The 15,797-nt window shown below is 41.3% G+C and overlaps 1 protein-coding gene across 2 annotated transcripts; it reads left to right on the top strand.

The window, feature by feature from the left end:
• Window positions 1-196: 196 nt before the first annotated feature.
• fgf13b (fibroblast growth factor 13b) lies at window positions 197-15,311 on the top strand. Of its 2 annotated transcripts, XM_031571691.2 has the most exons (7): window positions 197-319; window positions 406-639; window positions 874-1,034; window positions 10,962-11,072; window positions 11,171-11,274; window positions 13,036-13,234; window positions 13,591-15,311. In XM_031571691.2, exons 3-7 carry the CDS (start codon window positions 992-994, stop codon window positions 13,725-13,727), a joined length of 594 nt encoding a protein of 197 aa, XP_031427551.1. In that variant the 5' UTR covers window positions 197-319; window positions 406-639; window positions 874-991; the 3' UTR covers window positions 13,728-15,311. The 2 variants fall into 2 exon arrangements, with proteins under 2 accessions (XP_031427551.1, XP_031427550.1); XM_031571690.2 differs by lacking the exon at window positions 197-319 and having other exon boundaries at window positions 333-639.
• Window positions 15,312-15,797: the final 486 nt, after the last annotated feature.

The raw sequence follows: 15,797 nt of genomic DNA, 5'->3' as shown, positions 1-15,797 counted from the left end.
GTGGGCTCAGCCAACCAATTGCATTAGGTGAGCCTGCACCTGTTTGGTCTTCTGAGGTATTGCTGCAGAAGATTCATCGAATAACCTTAATGGTCCAATGTATTCATCCGTGAGCCATTCCCCAAACTGTCATTTGGGTCGGGAAGTAATAGCCGTTTAAAATGAAATTGTATTTTAAACCACTGAAACGCGTTTTTACTGCCCGGGCTTCTACATAGTGTGCATGTGATCTACTCCAAGCGTAGGCTTCAGGCACTGTAGGAGGGATCATTCCCATCACCGACTACATCATCATCCTCACCAACATCGTTGTGGAGACGTGAGTAAAACGGGCTTCTACCCGGCATGTGCATGCAAGCTGTCAGCTTCATTCGTAGTGTGAATACTTTTTCTTTTCTCTGGCAGCACTTCAGTGCTAACCACTCCGTTTCACCAACAATTAAGAAAAATCAACTTCGCCCTCAAACCGGATTTATTGAATTTCCGTGCGTATGGCGTTTTGACAGCGGGCGGGAGTGAATGATTCTCCCTGACACTACTCTCCATGCTGTTTCACTCTTGTCATGTTTGGACTCAAAACAGACAGTGTTGAACGCATGTTCTTCCGTCGCAATTGCTAGGCCGTGGACCGTGGTTAAGGTAAGCGAAAGAAAATGTAATCTAACTGATATGTTATTGATTTTGCACGCTTCATCTTGTTTTGACAATAGTAACATATTGAATTAATAATTTGGCTACAGTGTTACAGCGGGCTGCACTTAACTATACTCACATCGTGGAATTTTTAGATTAGAATGATATCCTCACTTCATGGTTTTTATCATCAGGGTGCTAACCGAACCCTTTGTTTCTTGAATTGCGCGCTGGTTTCAGAGTCCAAGTGGGTAAACGCACGGGCTTGACAACCCAAGGACTGAGAAGGAACAATACTTCGTGAAATTGCTGGGACGCCTAGTTTAACCCTGGAACTCTGCAAAACAAACTAGGATCTATGAAAGCGATAAAGCCCAAAGATGACAAGGATGCAAGCAAGGGTAAGACCACATGGTTCAACCTGTTTAGCGCACAGGTGCGCACCGAAACCACAAGTTTCAGATTCTCAACCGAATGAATAGGTGCAAAATGGCTCAATGTATTTTTAGATTAGACGCCTACTTAATACTTATCCTATCCTATCCATTTTACCATTGCTAACATAAATATTTTGAGATCACAGCCCTTGCCAAAATATACAATGGCATGTGGTGGGTGTCGCTTGGGCTACTTCAAAACTTGACAAAGAATCGGGAAAAAGTCTTTCCGTAAGAGGTACATTTATCGTCAAATTGATCCAGGTCTTTAGTTGGGTTAGTACAGTCACAGTAGCACGTAGTTCAACAAGAAACGTTAAGCATTACTATGTCAATTATATAATTCAATTGTCAATGTAAGGTAGGCTATTATTTATTTAATACCCTATAGATAGAACTATTAACATCGTTTTCGGTTGATAGCTATTGTTTTAGATTTTCTTTCCAGCCAGGGTTGTAGAATCACCGCGCTCTCTTTCGCGATGCAACGTGGGTAATATTGCCATGGAGACAAAGGAGAGGGGAGTTTCCCCCATAAAAAGATGGATCGTTTCTATTTTGCGTATAGGCTACGCTTGACAGATGTATATCATTTACGTTATTGACCTAAGCATTTGCCCAACTGCGTTATAGATCGTTATTTCTGTTGCTTGTCACAGCTGAGAGATAGAGAGGAAGAGAGAGAGAGAAATAGATTAGGTGTATGACCAGGTCACATGTCAGACTGGGGTAGAACGAGTAGCCTACAGTTGACACTTTTTGCTTTTTGCATTGTCACACAAACACTAGTAGCCTAACCGAAAACGTGATTTTTCATATGATATTTAATTTGCTTGTCCACTAAAAAAGTGATGGTCAATAATATCTATAAGTAGATCAAATTTTCCAATTTAGCTCGTAAACAGAAGGAGTAGGATACTTTTGATCAAGCTGTATATGGGGTTTAGTTGGAACAGCACCAGCGACTGCCCCAGGAGATAACACACAAAAACACCTTACATATTTCATGCCTGATATATTATATCCTTCATGTTAGAAATATGCCAGTTATTGGCAGGCAGCTCAAATATACAGAATTGTTTTAATTCGTCTTCACAGCATACGACTGTAGTAGGCTATGAGTGATTTGTAATTTTATAGGCCTAACAACATTTTAAACAATGGGTGTTCCAACTGTTCCCAGCTGACCACCTTGCACGTTTGTCTAGATACCACGATGACCTTGAAGGCCACCAAGTCTTCAAAAGTGTCATTTTGTAGAGCATAGATTAAAGCTCACAATCATTTAAGCTCAGTTTAACTGTGATATAAGTAAAATAGGATATTCAATGTGAAAGGGAGGTGGTGAAGTCAAAAGCTTAGCCATGCAAAACAACTTAGGCCGATATCTTCAGACTGGAGTGGAATACGTCCTCAACATTTTCCACCATCAAAGAGGAGGCTACTAGGCATGTGTAGAGCAAAAATCTCAGATCAGGCTTGACACAATTGTAAGTTATTTAAGGTGTTCGAACTGTCTCTCTGTTCCGACTGAACTCTGTTTACCCATACTGTATTTGTCACAGACCACTAGAGGATATTTTGTTTAAATCTATGCAAAGGATTAAACTTGATTAAGCTGCTATACAGACCGACTCATTAAAGTCCATTACGTCATGTGATGTAGGGCATATGTATAACAGAGTTCACCGTGTGGGTTAATGAACAAGAAAACCTCTCCATTCGTAAGGTGTAACTTTTAATTGCTTTCTAAGAGAGGGACAGGATGTCACACCTTCATGAGAAGTAATTAAAACTTCCCCATAACTTATTGTTGGATCCCACACCAAACAGTAGAAAACAGAAATTAAGTAGGCTACTTCAGTAGCCAGTATAGTATGAAATAATTAAAGTAAAGTTTCACAGAAAATGTTTTTCTCTCTGTACGTAAAAGATGCGTCATCTGTTTAACTACCAGGGCAAAAGCTAAATAAATAAGGTATTCTCCACGTTCACATTCTTACTAAACCTCAAAAAATTGTTAGCTCCTTCAGCTACCTACTTAATACAGAAGTGGAAGTAGGCCTATCTCATCCTATTTAGGTCATGGCACAATCGGGTTTTTTAAATATTTTTTCCATGTGCGTATTGCACATTGTCAAATGCTGCTGAAGTAGTTAAATTACATGTTTAGATATCAAAATAGTGGTGTCTGTTGACTTATTAATCCTCTATCCATCACTTGCATGAAATCATAAGAGTTCTGAATGGTACTGAGTAGTTGGGAGTATTTTTGTGATCCTTTTTTTGGAAGAACGATGTTCGAGTGAATTTTTCATAAAGGACTGATGAATAATGAAGGAGATGCAATGTCACTAGCATTTGTGTGAGGTGCGTTTGTCTAACCCTCCTAATGTACACCACAACTGGGAAATGAAATGTAAGGGTGTAGGTGAAGCCAGTGATGAAATGTTTATGCATTTGGGGCCTACAGTAGATTATGTATAAAATGCATTAGAATTTCTTGCAAAATCTGGTATTTACACATTTTATGTGTACTTTCAAATTCAGCATGTAAAATAAGCTATTGCATTTTTGTAGTCTGTGGGATACTGCATTCCTGTTGAGTGAGATATAGCTGTTAAAGTAAAAGTCAACTAAAATAAGGGTAAAGGCCCCCCCCCCTTCAAAAGATAAATAAATAAAATAAAAAACATGTTGTCATCTTTTAAGATAATCCATTAATGCATTTATTTTTAGCAAATGCTCTCACCAATCCATGAAAGCTGGTGATAAATGCAGATAAATCACTCTCACAATCCTCTTCCTTGCTCTCTAGCTCCATGATGCACATACAAACACACACGCAAACATACTGTGCACACAGACACACACAAACAAACACACACACACACACACCCACACACACACACACACAGTGTGCACATTCATGCTCACACTCAGAGACAGATGGCTTGTCACCCACCCCTGAGCCCCTGGCCTTGGTGCCATGATAGCCTTGAGTTGATTAGAGGGGATCTCTCATGTTGTATCATCATTTCTCTCAGCTCTCTCTCTCTATCTCTCTCTCTCTCTCTCTCTCTCTCTCTCTCTCTCTCTCTCTCTCTCTCTCTCTCTCCTCAGACCAAGGCCACGCTTATACTTGTTTAGTCTCAGACCAGTTAGGATGTAAGGACAGCCACACTGCCCCCTGTCTGTACAGTCGTTCAAATACAGCTGTCTCTTCGGGGTTATGTAAGGTCAAGTTAAGGTTTTAAAACTAAACTGAACAAGTCACATTCCATATGGATTTATATATCGTATATAGGGCAGGTGTGGGGTGAGTCTTTGGGTGTTATTTTATATTCCACCCTAAGACCAATCATAATCCTTACACTAACCCTAGTATAAGCAAATACAAACTATCAATATGCTTTCACATATTGTCACTCTGTATGTTGGCCTTTAATACACTACACTTATAATAGTCTGGTTACAGATATGACAAGGGCACTACATAGTATAAACCCATATTTGTCTTGTGTCCAAATATTCAGTGACAAGGCTTGAAATATGTTACTTTGAGAACCTACAAATTTTACTTCACTAAAGACAGGCTGAACTGAAACTTTGGGTAATGTTGTGTAATAAGAGGGTGTAAGAAAACCAGATAGTTGAGGGGTGTGACAATATGTCAACTTGGGGACGTTCATGTTGTGCTATGTTATGCTTTTGCATTGCATTATCAACTGTCCTTGAATTTCTGAATTACTTTATGCATCAAGACAGTATATGCATTTAAACACAACTTAATCATCAAACTAAATCAAATATTATTTTCTGATTGCTCCATTTTTATTTTTTTATTTTTATCGCAATTTCAGGTGGAACTAGTACTAGTATCGTCTTCAAATACATTTTCATGGTATAGTCATGTGAAGGAAACATAAACACACCTGTCATGGGGGAGCTGTGGCGCAAGCAGCATCCCCGTACCATGGATGGGCCTGAACGCCCATGGGGACCCGGGTTTGAGTCCGACTCGCGGTAATTTCCCAATCCCACTCCCAATCTCTCTCCAGCTCACGTCCTGTCTCTCTTCACTGTCCTATCCAATTAAAGGCAAAAAGCCCAAAAATAAATATTAAAAAAAAAAAAAAAACACCTGTCATTTCAACTAGCCGCCTAAGCTATACACTATACAGTTCTGTGGTCCAGGTTGGAGCACCCTGAAATTTTTTTTTAAAAAAAGCTTTTACAGCACTACATCACCGACTATATTGCCAAAAGACATGCGTTTGCATGCTAGCAAGCATTTTATCAGTGCCAGTTGTGCGGTTGTTGGTGTTGTAAGGTTTTTGCATGTCTTTCCAGTAGTTCATCATATTACATTTCACTTAGTGTGGGCGTAATTGGCATAGGTTGGGTGTACTTAGAGGCAGTGTGCCATATAAGGATAAAAATGGAAGAAAAAGACGAATAGTACAATTACATGTTGCATCCAAATGTCAATACATCACTGCTTTTTCAAATTAATATTTAATCAGGGATGTTAAGCATTCTGGTATATGAATTTAAAGTAGATGTTAAATTAATTGTATTATTGTGTGTGTGTGTGTGTGTGTGTGTGTGTGTGTGTGTGTGTGTGTGTGTGTGTGTGTGTGTGTGTGTGTGTGTGTGTGTGTGTGTGTGTGTGTGTGTAAATGTCTGAATGAATCATCATTAATCATCGTGTGATGGCTCATTATCATACCTCTGACATCCCTTCTGTTACCATGTAATAACAGTTCAAGATGACTCTCCATACACCCGGGAATACATTATTTTACGTGAGGACTCTCTCCAATCCCTGGATTTAAAAAATACAGACTACGATTTTCAATGCAAGTGCCATGAAATCTTTTGCTTTCCGATTGGGCTGATCATCTTTAGGAAGGGCAAGATTCCCGAAGGTTTGTTTCAGCAGCAGGTCAATGCTTCTATTCCAGCACCAGCTCAACACAAGCAAGATTGCATTTGCTTCGCTAATCTCGTTGTGGTAACTACACCCCCCCCCCCCCTACACACACACACTATGGAGCACCGACTTCTCTATGCATGTCTTGGGTGATTGGCAGCAGTGAAAGTTGGTTGATGGATAGGGGCTGAAGCCAGCATGAGGGACACTAGAATAACAGCCCTGGGCCCTGACTGGAGTCCCAGAGCTGATTCTGTGGAGACAACCTTGGTGTACATACGCACATCTACATCCCCAGCACGTCACATGATCTGTTTGTTTGTTTGTTTGTTTGTTTTCTAAAGCATGTGGGGCCATGTTCCCTCACATTTGATCTGGCATGTCACCATATGTCACACCAGTTGAAATGAGTTTGTCAAATTGGGGTCAGCGTGATTTGTGTTTGTGCCTTTTGACGTCACCAGGCCATTAACTGCGGAGTTGAATGCTAGGGAAGATTAATTACGTGAATTAACATATAAATGAATTTACATTTCAGTAATTGATCAGCGCTCCTCCCCCTGTTGTGACACAAAGGACCATTAATCTGCACGTGTCAGTTTACAGTAGAATGTTTGCCGTGTGTGCAGAATCCCATGATTGTGACCATATATTACACCAGACGTGCTGACCAACGCAGGTCCCCCGGGTCTTTTCTCATTGTCAGTCATTTTCCCATCAGAGTACCACAAATATAGATTTTGGTCCTGGCAGTTGAAACACTTTTTTTAAAAGCAAAATGAAGGGTGATAGTAGCACTCTGCTGTAATGAGCATACAGCTCTTGTGTCATAACAATGTAGCGACATCTAGTGGTTAGAGGCTGGCTAACACACTACCATGCGGATTTCCTCCAGTTTGAAGAGATAATGCAGATATTCAACAAGTTGTTAACTGCTTCAAAACACCGAACTTAAGTTTCTCTTAAAGGTAAACATTTCTGCGATTAGGACTTTTTTTATTTGTAAAATGTAAACATTTTGTTATATAAAATTGCAGTGTGATGTATTTTTGTTACATTTTTTTTATCGAATTTGGTGTGTGTCTTGATCAGTTCTTCATTTATGTTGGTATTAGACGTATAATTGTGGGTACTGGATTAATGGGCTTGAATGTATGCCTTAAACATAGGAAAACACAGGAAGACAGAAAGAAACGACAGATAGATACATTGGTGGGTGGCTAAATAAATTCATGTTTGGCCGAATAATTAAATTGTATTTCGTGTTTGGAAAATACTGCAGGGGTAATTCAATTCCCTCGATTTAAAATGAGATTCACTCCTCATCACATCAGTAGATGATTATATTAGTTGCTGCGGAAACAAATGTCCTGCGGCTCTAACAGCCAAGCCTCTTCCCTTTCTGCTAGGATTTCGAACTTTTTTTCGCAACAAAATATTACAGGTGATAAATATCTTAGAAATAGCTAATAATACACGAGATGGGTAGATCCATGTATAAGTCAGTTTTCGTTCATATGTGATTGGAACGAGCGAGACAAACAAAGGCAACGTCCTTAAATTGTTTACCATGGCAAGCGACTGTCAACTTCATCGACTCTGTGTGTGGTATGCCACTGTAAAGATGTTTATGACGGCTAGATCAGGAAATGGATCCATCAGATGAATCATTGATGAGCTTCTGTAAATTCATAATGGACCGTCATGAGCGGTTGATAATGATCTGGTACCACCATCGTGTGCACGGATTTAATGGATTTATTGCCCTGGAGAATTCTCAGTTTTAACTTTTGAATAGCGCCTCTCCTTCACAGCCAACATTACGCTAGCCGAAAGACTATTCCGGTGCTTTAGACTGAGACATGGCCTTTCCTCTAAGGAGATCCACATCAGGTAGGCCTACACCTTTTTTGCTGTGTGGCTTCAGGTGTCAGGGGGTTTTGAAAAGGATGAAAAGGTTTTTACCTTGCCTAAAAATCATTGCAGCAGTTGCCAGTCAAGATGACATTCGCTGTCCGTGGTTCTGACCAGTCTATACCTGAAAGCGTTTTGTACATAAAAAAATGTTCGAAGCATACTTTTTTTGTAAATAGCCTACACATAAAATAGCCAGCATTCTTTGCTGTTCTGTAGACAAGTAATGCTGGCCTAAACATACGGCTGCCACCTTTGACTTCATGTGGTTGTAGAGCTGTACTACTGTTTTGATAGAGCTGAAAATTGTGAATGGCGGTATAGGATTCCCACCGTCTTCAAGGCGGCAAGGAAAAGCCAGTATAACCTTCGTGTTATGTAATATGATGAGTTGGACAGGAAAGATAGAGTAAATGGAGGTTTTGTAATATATTTGAGTCATTTTGTGTTTTGTTGGGACTATAGTGCTCTCACAGCTTGGGTCATACAAATACATTCATGAAGAATGTTCACGAAGTTGTCTGAAGTATGGGAGTGGCTAGTGCATTGTCTGCAGTTTCAGCTGTCTGCGTTTTCGAATCGACCTAATAATAAGTTGCAGCTGAATTTATTTTAATTGAATAATTCGCTTCCGACTCAATTATTTACCCTCATATAACTGTTATCTCCCCAAACCTTGACTGATATTTATTTTGCTAGGCAAAGCCATACAGATTAGGCAATTGAAGCTATGAGACAGAACATGGGTAGTATGATTGTGGCATTCTACATAGGTTGCCTTCTTGAAAACCTCAGTCACGTTTCTTTTGCTGTCACCAGGCAGCCCCTTGAGCCGCTGCTGCAGGACCTACTGTGAGCTGAATAGCAGCTGCTGCTGCAGAGACAAGCTCACTCCGTAGTCTCCACGAGGGAGAAGTCGGGACGATTGCAGTCAGATCTTTGGTTAAACCAGATCACTAGGCTATATCTCGATCGTGGCTACAATTCTGAATTTCGTCCATGTACCCTGGTATTTGTCAGTAAATATACGTTTACTGTTTATCATTTTTGGCAATGTCTTTCAGTTTTCTGGAGCTCATCCGAAATTTTGGGCGTTCTTTTTAAATCGGGCTCTGACAGCTGATCGTCCTATGCAGATCCCCGCTGCTGTGTGACTAAAAACATCTGCAGCAGACGGATGTTTGTTCATATGCCAAACGACCTGAAAACCGAGAACCGAAAGACGCACAGCTCGTATCCTTAAACAACTTGTCATAATCGGAAACAGCAAGGTGAAAGGCGGCGAACCCCTTAGTGCAATTTTACAGGTTCTCTCTCTCCCCCCCCCCTCTCTCTCTCTCTTAGCTAAACGGGTGAGGTATATAATTCATGAATTTCATTCCACGTTGTGTTAACAGGTGCTCTTCAAGTGGCATATTAGGCTCCGTTCGTGGCGTTGGTGAAGAATTCCTTATAGTTTTGGCATCTGGAAAACATGAAAATAGCATTTTTTTGTTTCTCTAGAAGTACGCACCATGAAGCGTTATGCATGGGTCTGTTGCAGTGGATGTACAACTGAAATTTGTTCAATAAGAAGGCGTTTTGTTGAGGACTGCTTTTCTCCCGTTAAGAGAGAAGGAATTGTTGGACACTATGAAGAAGGAAAAACAGAATATATAAAGCTGATTTACATGTCAAAGGAAATGTGGGAGTCACGTCTTTAAGAAAAAGAGCGACAATTGGAAGTAAAATGGACCTGTTTCCCTCACATTTTTGGACGCAAACATGGATCTTTATTTTTAATAAAACCCAATGATGTTTACAGCATTTTAGCCTGTTACAGACAGTGCCTGCTGAGTGGAGGAGTTTTGATTTCCATCTGGGACGTGTTGCCATATCAAACCGCCAAACTGGCTACGGCTGCGGCGATCGCCAGCTCCCTCATTCGGCAAAGGAGGCTGCTGAGGGAGCGTCAGAAGGAGAATACTGGCCGCTGCGCAAGTAGCCCGGCTAAGAGCATAGGGACCTGCGAGAAACCGAGCAGATTGAGTGTATTCTCACGCGTCAAACTATTTGGCTCAAAGAAGCGAAAGAGAAGGCGGCCAGGTCTGATGCTGAGAGTGTTTTTTTCCTCTATAAAGACAGTCCATAAAAATGTTCATCTTCATCCTAGTCATTACAATAACCACCCCATCATTATCATCTTCACATGCACCACTATCAGTCCGCAGTTTCGAACACTATAATGCCATCGACCAAACCCTGAAACATTATTTTAGTTGCTCTGTTTCACCTGAAATCAGAGGTGTCCTGAAAGGTAACTAATAAAACTTACACAGCATATCACCATTTTCGTTAACAGTTTAGGGATGTTGTTGCTTGTGATTTGTATGCAGCACACCGCTATCATTGAGAGCTGGTAATGTGGATCCCTCAGGCTCTATTCGGCACTGCCGTGGCTTACCTGAAACAAAGGGCTGAATGCAACACAAGGGTCCTGAGTTAGTTCTGATCTGACACAGTAGACATTGTGCAATTTCTCTTCATCTCTATGGAGATATTTTCCATGTTTTTTTTTATGTGGTCAAGGCTATGTGGTCTTTATGAAAACCTGAAAATCATTGGAATATAAAACGGTGAAACTGGAGCTGAATCTTTTCAGTGTGTTACATGGATGTACAGACAGATATGCCTAGGAGCAATATGCAGGTACTGTATGCGGTGTGTTTGTTATTAATGGTCATGCACAGTTTAGTGACCTTAACATAAATGGCAGGCAATGGAAAACCAGGGGTTTGTTGCCTCTGCAAGCACTTGTACTGTGATTTTTTTAGTTTAGGTGGAAATGATTTGAGCCAGAAGGCAGAGGATGGCAGTATGAGTCTGGCACCACTACCCCACTACCACTTATCCCTGTCAGACTCCCCTTCCCATGTCATCTCACTGCATGTGCTGTATTCTCATAACCTCTGTGAGCAATGCCACCTACTGCCTTTAACTGTTTACCTTTCCTCCTATTGGCATCCTGTCTGTCTGACTGTGGACTCCTCTCGGCCCCCCAGAGCCCCAGCTCAAGGGGATTGTGACCAAACTGAACAGCCGGCAGGGTTTCCATCTTCAGCTGCAAGCTGATGGGACCATCGATGGCACAAAAGAGGAGGACAACAGTTACGGTAAAAAGAAAATAACCAAAGGAAAAGAATTGTTTCAATAAAATTTCTTTTGTTGCAGTTATTTAACGGTGTAGCACATTCTTGTCTTTACTCTACAGCTGTGTTCAACCTCATTCCAGTTGGGCTTCGAGTTGTGGCCATACAAGGAGTGCAGACTAAGCTATACCTGGCCATGAACAATGAAGGCTTTCTTTACACCTCAGTAAGTATGGCCCTGCGCCTACAGTAGCTACTTCACTATACTTTACTATATACATATATACGTAAACATATCAATTAACAGTTCCCCAGGTGCTCAAAGTGAGATGGACTGAACTGATTCTAGTCCTTCTTCACTCCATTGAACTGAAAGTGGTAATAAATCAGAGGAACGTTGCCTGTGTGTTTTTAACAGCACTTGAGGGACAGCCTGCTGATTAAGCGTCTCGACACGGGTTTCTCTTTCTCTCGGCGTCGTAAACCACAGACACACACACAGAGAGGAGAGGTGCTTGCTTTGCCTAATTCTCCACCCCACCGGGTGTTCGTCTGTCTCGTTGCTTTTGGCTCTTGTCAACATATACTCCTCTCTGTTCTATATTTGTTTTGTCTTGTTTTGTAAAGATCAGTCAGAAGAAGTTTTGCTTTTGTCTTGCCATCTTCCCTGTTTTATTTTGTTTCATCTGCCATCTACCCCCTCTTCTCTCTCAGTTTCCGCCCACCCACCCTATACCCCACCACCTTCCACCCTCTCTGGCCTCTCTCCTCACCGTCTGACCCCCAGGTTAATTTGTATGAGAGGGATCACATTCTGTAGGAATCAAAAGTTGCCATGGTTACCCCGAGCCACAGAAACATGAATGTCAAATCCTGCATGTTGCTATGCAGACAGTGTTATCATCAGTTCTAGATTATCAAAACACTGCTCATAATGCTAAATTTCATCTCTCTTCTAGAAGATTCGGTCATTAAAATCCCTTTAATCTCAATATTACTGTAATATTGGGGGGGGGAGCCAAATGAAAATTGAATCATCATATTAGCTTCTCCTAGTCTTTTATCTGGTTTTTCTCTCTGTTAGCACACCTTAGTGCCCTGCGGAACTCTGCTTTATTTAAAATGACGGGATTATAAACAGCGCCATCCATATCCATATCCGGTTTTTGATTTAATGCATTATGACAAAATGAATATTTTAGCAGACTGCCAATGACTGTTCCCATCTATTTGAAATGGTGCTGTCATATTGACTGCACAGTGTGCACTCTGTATATTGCTGAGGCAATGTTTAAGCATTTGGAAACACTGCTGGGGTAGATAGCATGCCAGTGGTGCATTACTCTCCAGTGTTATATGTGCAATATGCATGAGAATTGTTTTTTGGTTTTTAATGTATAGGCACTGACACTCGTGCTAATATGACTACACTTTTACCAGTGAATGAATGTAGATCTATTGATCCAAGAGGGTGACTCAAACGGCGGTGAGGGGAATCAATGTTTAATCTGTGCGGCAGAGTGAAGGAGGGAGCCTGGAGAATGATGTCTGGCTCCGGTTCAGCCAACTCAGACCTCTGCGCTGTAGCCTACACGAAAGCACAATGAACAAATCAGTTTGAAACAATGTGCAACTTTGAGTTGAGCAGAAGAGAAGCACAATGGATGTCATGTGAAATGTTTTAATTAAAATAAGTGAAAATAGCTATCTCCATTTATATTGCTAATTCAAAGTCTATTGTTGTACTATTTATGCAGCTTTTCAAGTTATTATTGTGTTTGAAGACGAAAGGCTGCACAAAGGACTCCGGTGCTCTGACAGCCCCATTTCCTGTGAAGAGAGGCTGTTGAAAAGAGAAGAGGCTGTTTGAGTGAACATGCCTTGCTGGAGATTACAGGTCTCCCGCACCATTTGCCACGCTCTGTTTAATGTCTCTCTTTCTCTCTCTCTCTCTCTCTCTCTCTCGTTCCCGCTCTCACTTTCCCAGGAACACTTCACACCAGAGTGCAAGTTCAAGGAGTCTGTTTTTGAGAACTATTACGTGACTTACTCCTCCATGATGTACCGGCAGCAGCACTCCGGTCGAGGCTGGTACCTCGGCCTTAACAAAGAGGGGCAGATCATGAAAGGAAACCACGTGAAGAAGAACAAGCCAGCCGCACACTTTATACCCAAGCCTCTGAAGGGTGAGTACCAACGTCTTGAGTGTGTGAAAACCTGTTGTGTCTTTCTCGCCATCTCATCTAGTAACCTAATTGTAAAAAAAAGTAGTTGATAGGGTCAACCATGGTATGTCTTAACATCACAGCAGTCTGTAGGTTAAGTTATGAAAGCCATTTGGCCTCTTTATCACAGTTCCTGCATTTTATCTTGCTCAGTGAGGAGAATTGCACTATTTCATCATCAACACTTTTTTCTCGTCTGACCTTCACTGAGTTTACCTGGCCTGTGCGCAGCTCTGGGATTCTCTTGTGTAATTTCCCTTCTGTCTGATTCACGCGACCTCTCCCCCCACCCCCTGTTCCTTTTCCCTCTCTCACAGTGGCCCTGTACAAAGAGCCGTCCCTTCACGATCTCACTGAGTTCTCGCGCTCGGGCAGCGGCACACCCACGAAGAGCAGGAGCGCGTCGGCCATGCTGAACGGCGGCAAAACGCTGAGTCATCACGAGGCGACATAACCACGGCGACATGGCCTCAGAATCCCTCAACGGCCAGAAGACACACGGGACCTGCTGATACATACCATCTAACCTATCGGCACAAACAAACCACGACATGGACGTTTCCAAAAAGGCTACTGATTAATCTCCTGAGATCACTGTGACGACAAGATATAAGTGCAAAATGAACAAAACACCTGAAACGAACTTAAAAATGTTGACAATGAGAAAAATAAGAACAACATCCAAAACAAAGACAACAACAGTACAGCAAGCCATTATAATGTTTGCGAGATTGACCACTCCCAGGAATATCCCTGTTTTTCGTGTGTAGCATATTTCCTGTGAATTTCCCTTCTACAAGAACCCTGTTATAGACCGGGACACCAACTCCCCAGAGATGTCTTGTCAGAAAGTCCGCCGCTCTGTGCTCCTTCTTGTCTATCCCTCAGAGTTATGCAAGTGAGGTTCTTCCTATTTTGTGCTTTGACAGCTTGAGCATGCTATTAGCTGCTTTGCATTTAAACTAATACGACACTTATTAGAAAATGGAAAGAGAAGGAGTTAGAGAGAGAGAGGCAGTCAGGAAAGCAGGCGAGAGAAGGAGTTAGAGAGAGAGAGGCAGTCAGGAAAGCAGGCATGTCCTCCATCTTCTCTGTCTCTTCAAGCATTGGCTAGTCATGTTTGGTCTCATGGTGATTGAGCATTCAGAGAGAGCTCTGATCCTTTCCAAGCTTTTCTGTTCATGACTAGGTGAAGTTTGGCTTCTGTCTCAGCACACCAAAGAAGAGTCTACTGTTTTAATGCCAGCCAGTTTGAATAAGCCTAATCATTCTTTCGCAGATGGACAGCACAAGGAATACTAGAGGATGAATGCTATTAATCAGTATTACGAGTGGAGAGAGGGTCAATGCCATGCTAATCTGTCGAAGGTGTTTGTGTGTCTTGTTAAAGTCTATTTTTAAGACTGAATGCCCCTGGACATTTTGAAATAAAAAAGATTCGGAATGACAAACTATCTTGTTCATTATCCAAGGCAAAGTCACTGTTTATCGAAAGGTGGAGAGGTGTCTGTTTTCTATCGATGAAGATCCTTTGTATTCCGCGTGAGAGAAAACCATCCGTCGCTTTTACTGAGCTTCATTCAGATCATTACACATGGAAAGGGATTGCTTTCAAAGATCATTCCCTTTCTCAAGGATCATGTTCTCCCAGTTTGCCTTGACCATGCCGATACTTGCCATGCCATGCCGATTCTTGTTTCCTTGCTCCATTAGCTTTTCCTTATTCGTTGAACATTTGTATGTGTTGCATGGGAGACAGTGTGGACCTCTGGGATATAGCTGCATGACATAAAGCTTTGTGTATTCTTTCATGTAGAAATTGCATTCTCCAGTCTATGCCAGGGTAGAATTGAATGTACAGGTAGGATTTTATCCTGGTATACTCCAGTTTGTTATCCGTTGTACACATAAAATGCACTAAATAAAATGTTTATATGATATATACTTTCAAATGAGCCATAACCCTCTTGTTGATTTTGTCTGATATACTGTATCTATACTGAATAAAGATATAAATGCGACATGGAACGATCTCAAAGATTTCAGTGAGTTGCAGTTCATATAAGTAAGGACATTAATCAGTTCAGTAGAGTTAACTCTGAATTCCGCATGACTGTAGCTAAATATATAAACATGTGCATAGAAAGTGAGAGAAATAAGCTTACAGGATATTTTATTACAGGTCATTAAACATGTGACCAGAACTCAACATGTTGCATTTATAAATCTGTTCAGTGTATATATCTCAATGCCATGAAGATTTGGTCTGGCTGTGAATATAAATTCCACTTGAATTCAAGTTGAAATGCTGCCAGATGAAGTGACGGGAATTGGGTTGCTATTGGATTGTACCATTGGTTTATACTTCATGCCACACAGTGTTACACTTTCCTCGGTCCAGTCTGTCTCTCTAAAAAGCCTCCAACCTAGTATTCAACACAAAAACATACCAACACCCCTCTGGGAAAATAAACTTTATTTCTGATAAGAAAGGGAATATGGCTCTAAAAGAATGAATCAAGAA

Source organism: Clupea harengus, chromosome 8 (genome assembly GCF_900700415.2).
Source record: "Clupea harengus chromosome 8, Ch_v2.0.2, whole genome shotgun sequence".
Taxonomy (NCBI): Eukaryota; Metazoa; Chordata; class Actinopteri; order Clupeiformes; family Clupeidae; genus Clupea; species Clupea harengus.
Note: the sequence above shows the minus strand (reverse complement) of the source record. Positions and strands in the feature narration are given on the sequence as shown.

Excerpts from the sequence above, each read along its gene's own strand:
- fgf13b (XM_031571691.2), top strand. The coding sequence starts at position 992 with ATGAAAGCGATAAAGCCCAAAGATGACAAGGATGCAAGCAAGG. Across the intron at positions 11,275-13,035 it reads AAGGCTTTCTTTACACCTCA|GAACACTTCACACCAGAGTG; the intron begins GTAAGTATGGCC and ends TCACTTTCCCAG. Across the intron at positions 13,235-13,590 it reads TATACCCAAGCCTCTGAAGG|TGGCCCTGTACAAAGAGCCG; the intron begins GTGAGTACCAAC and ends CCTCTCTCACAG.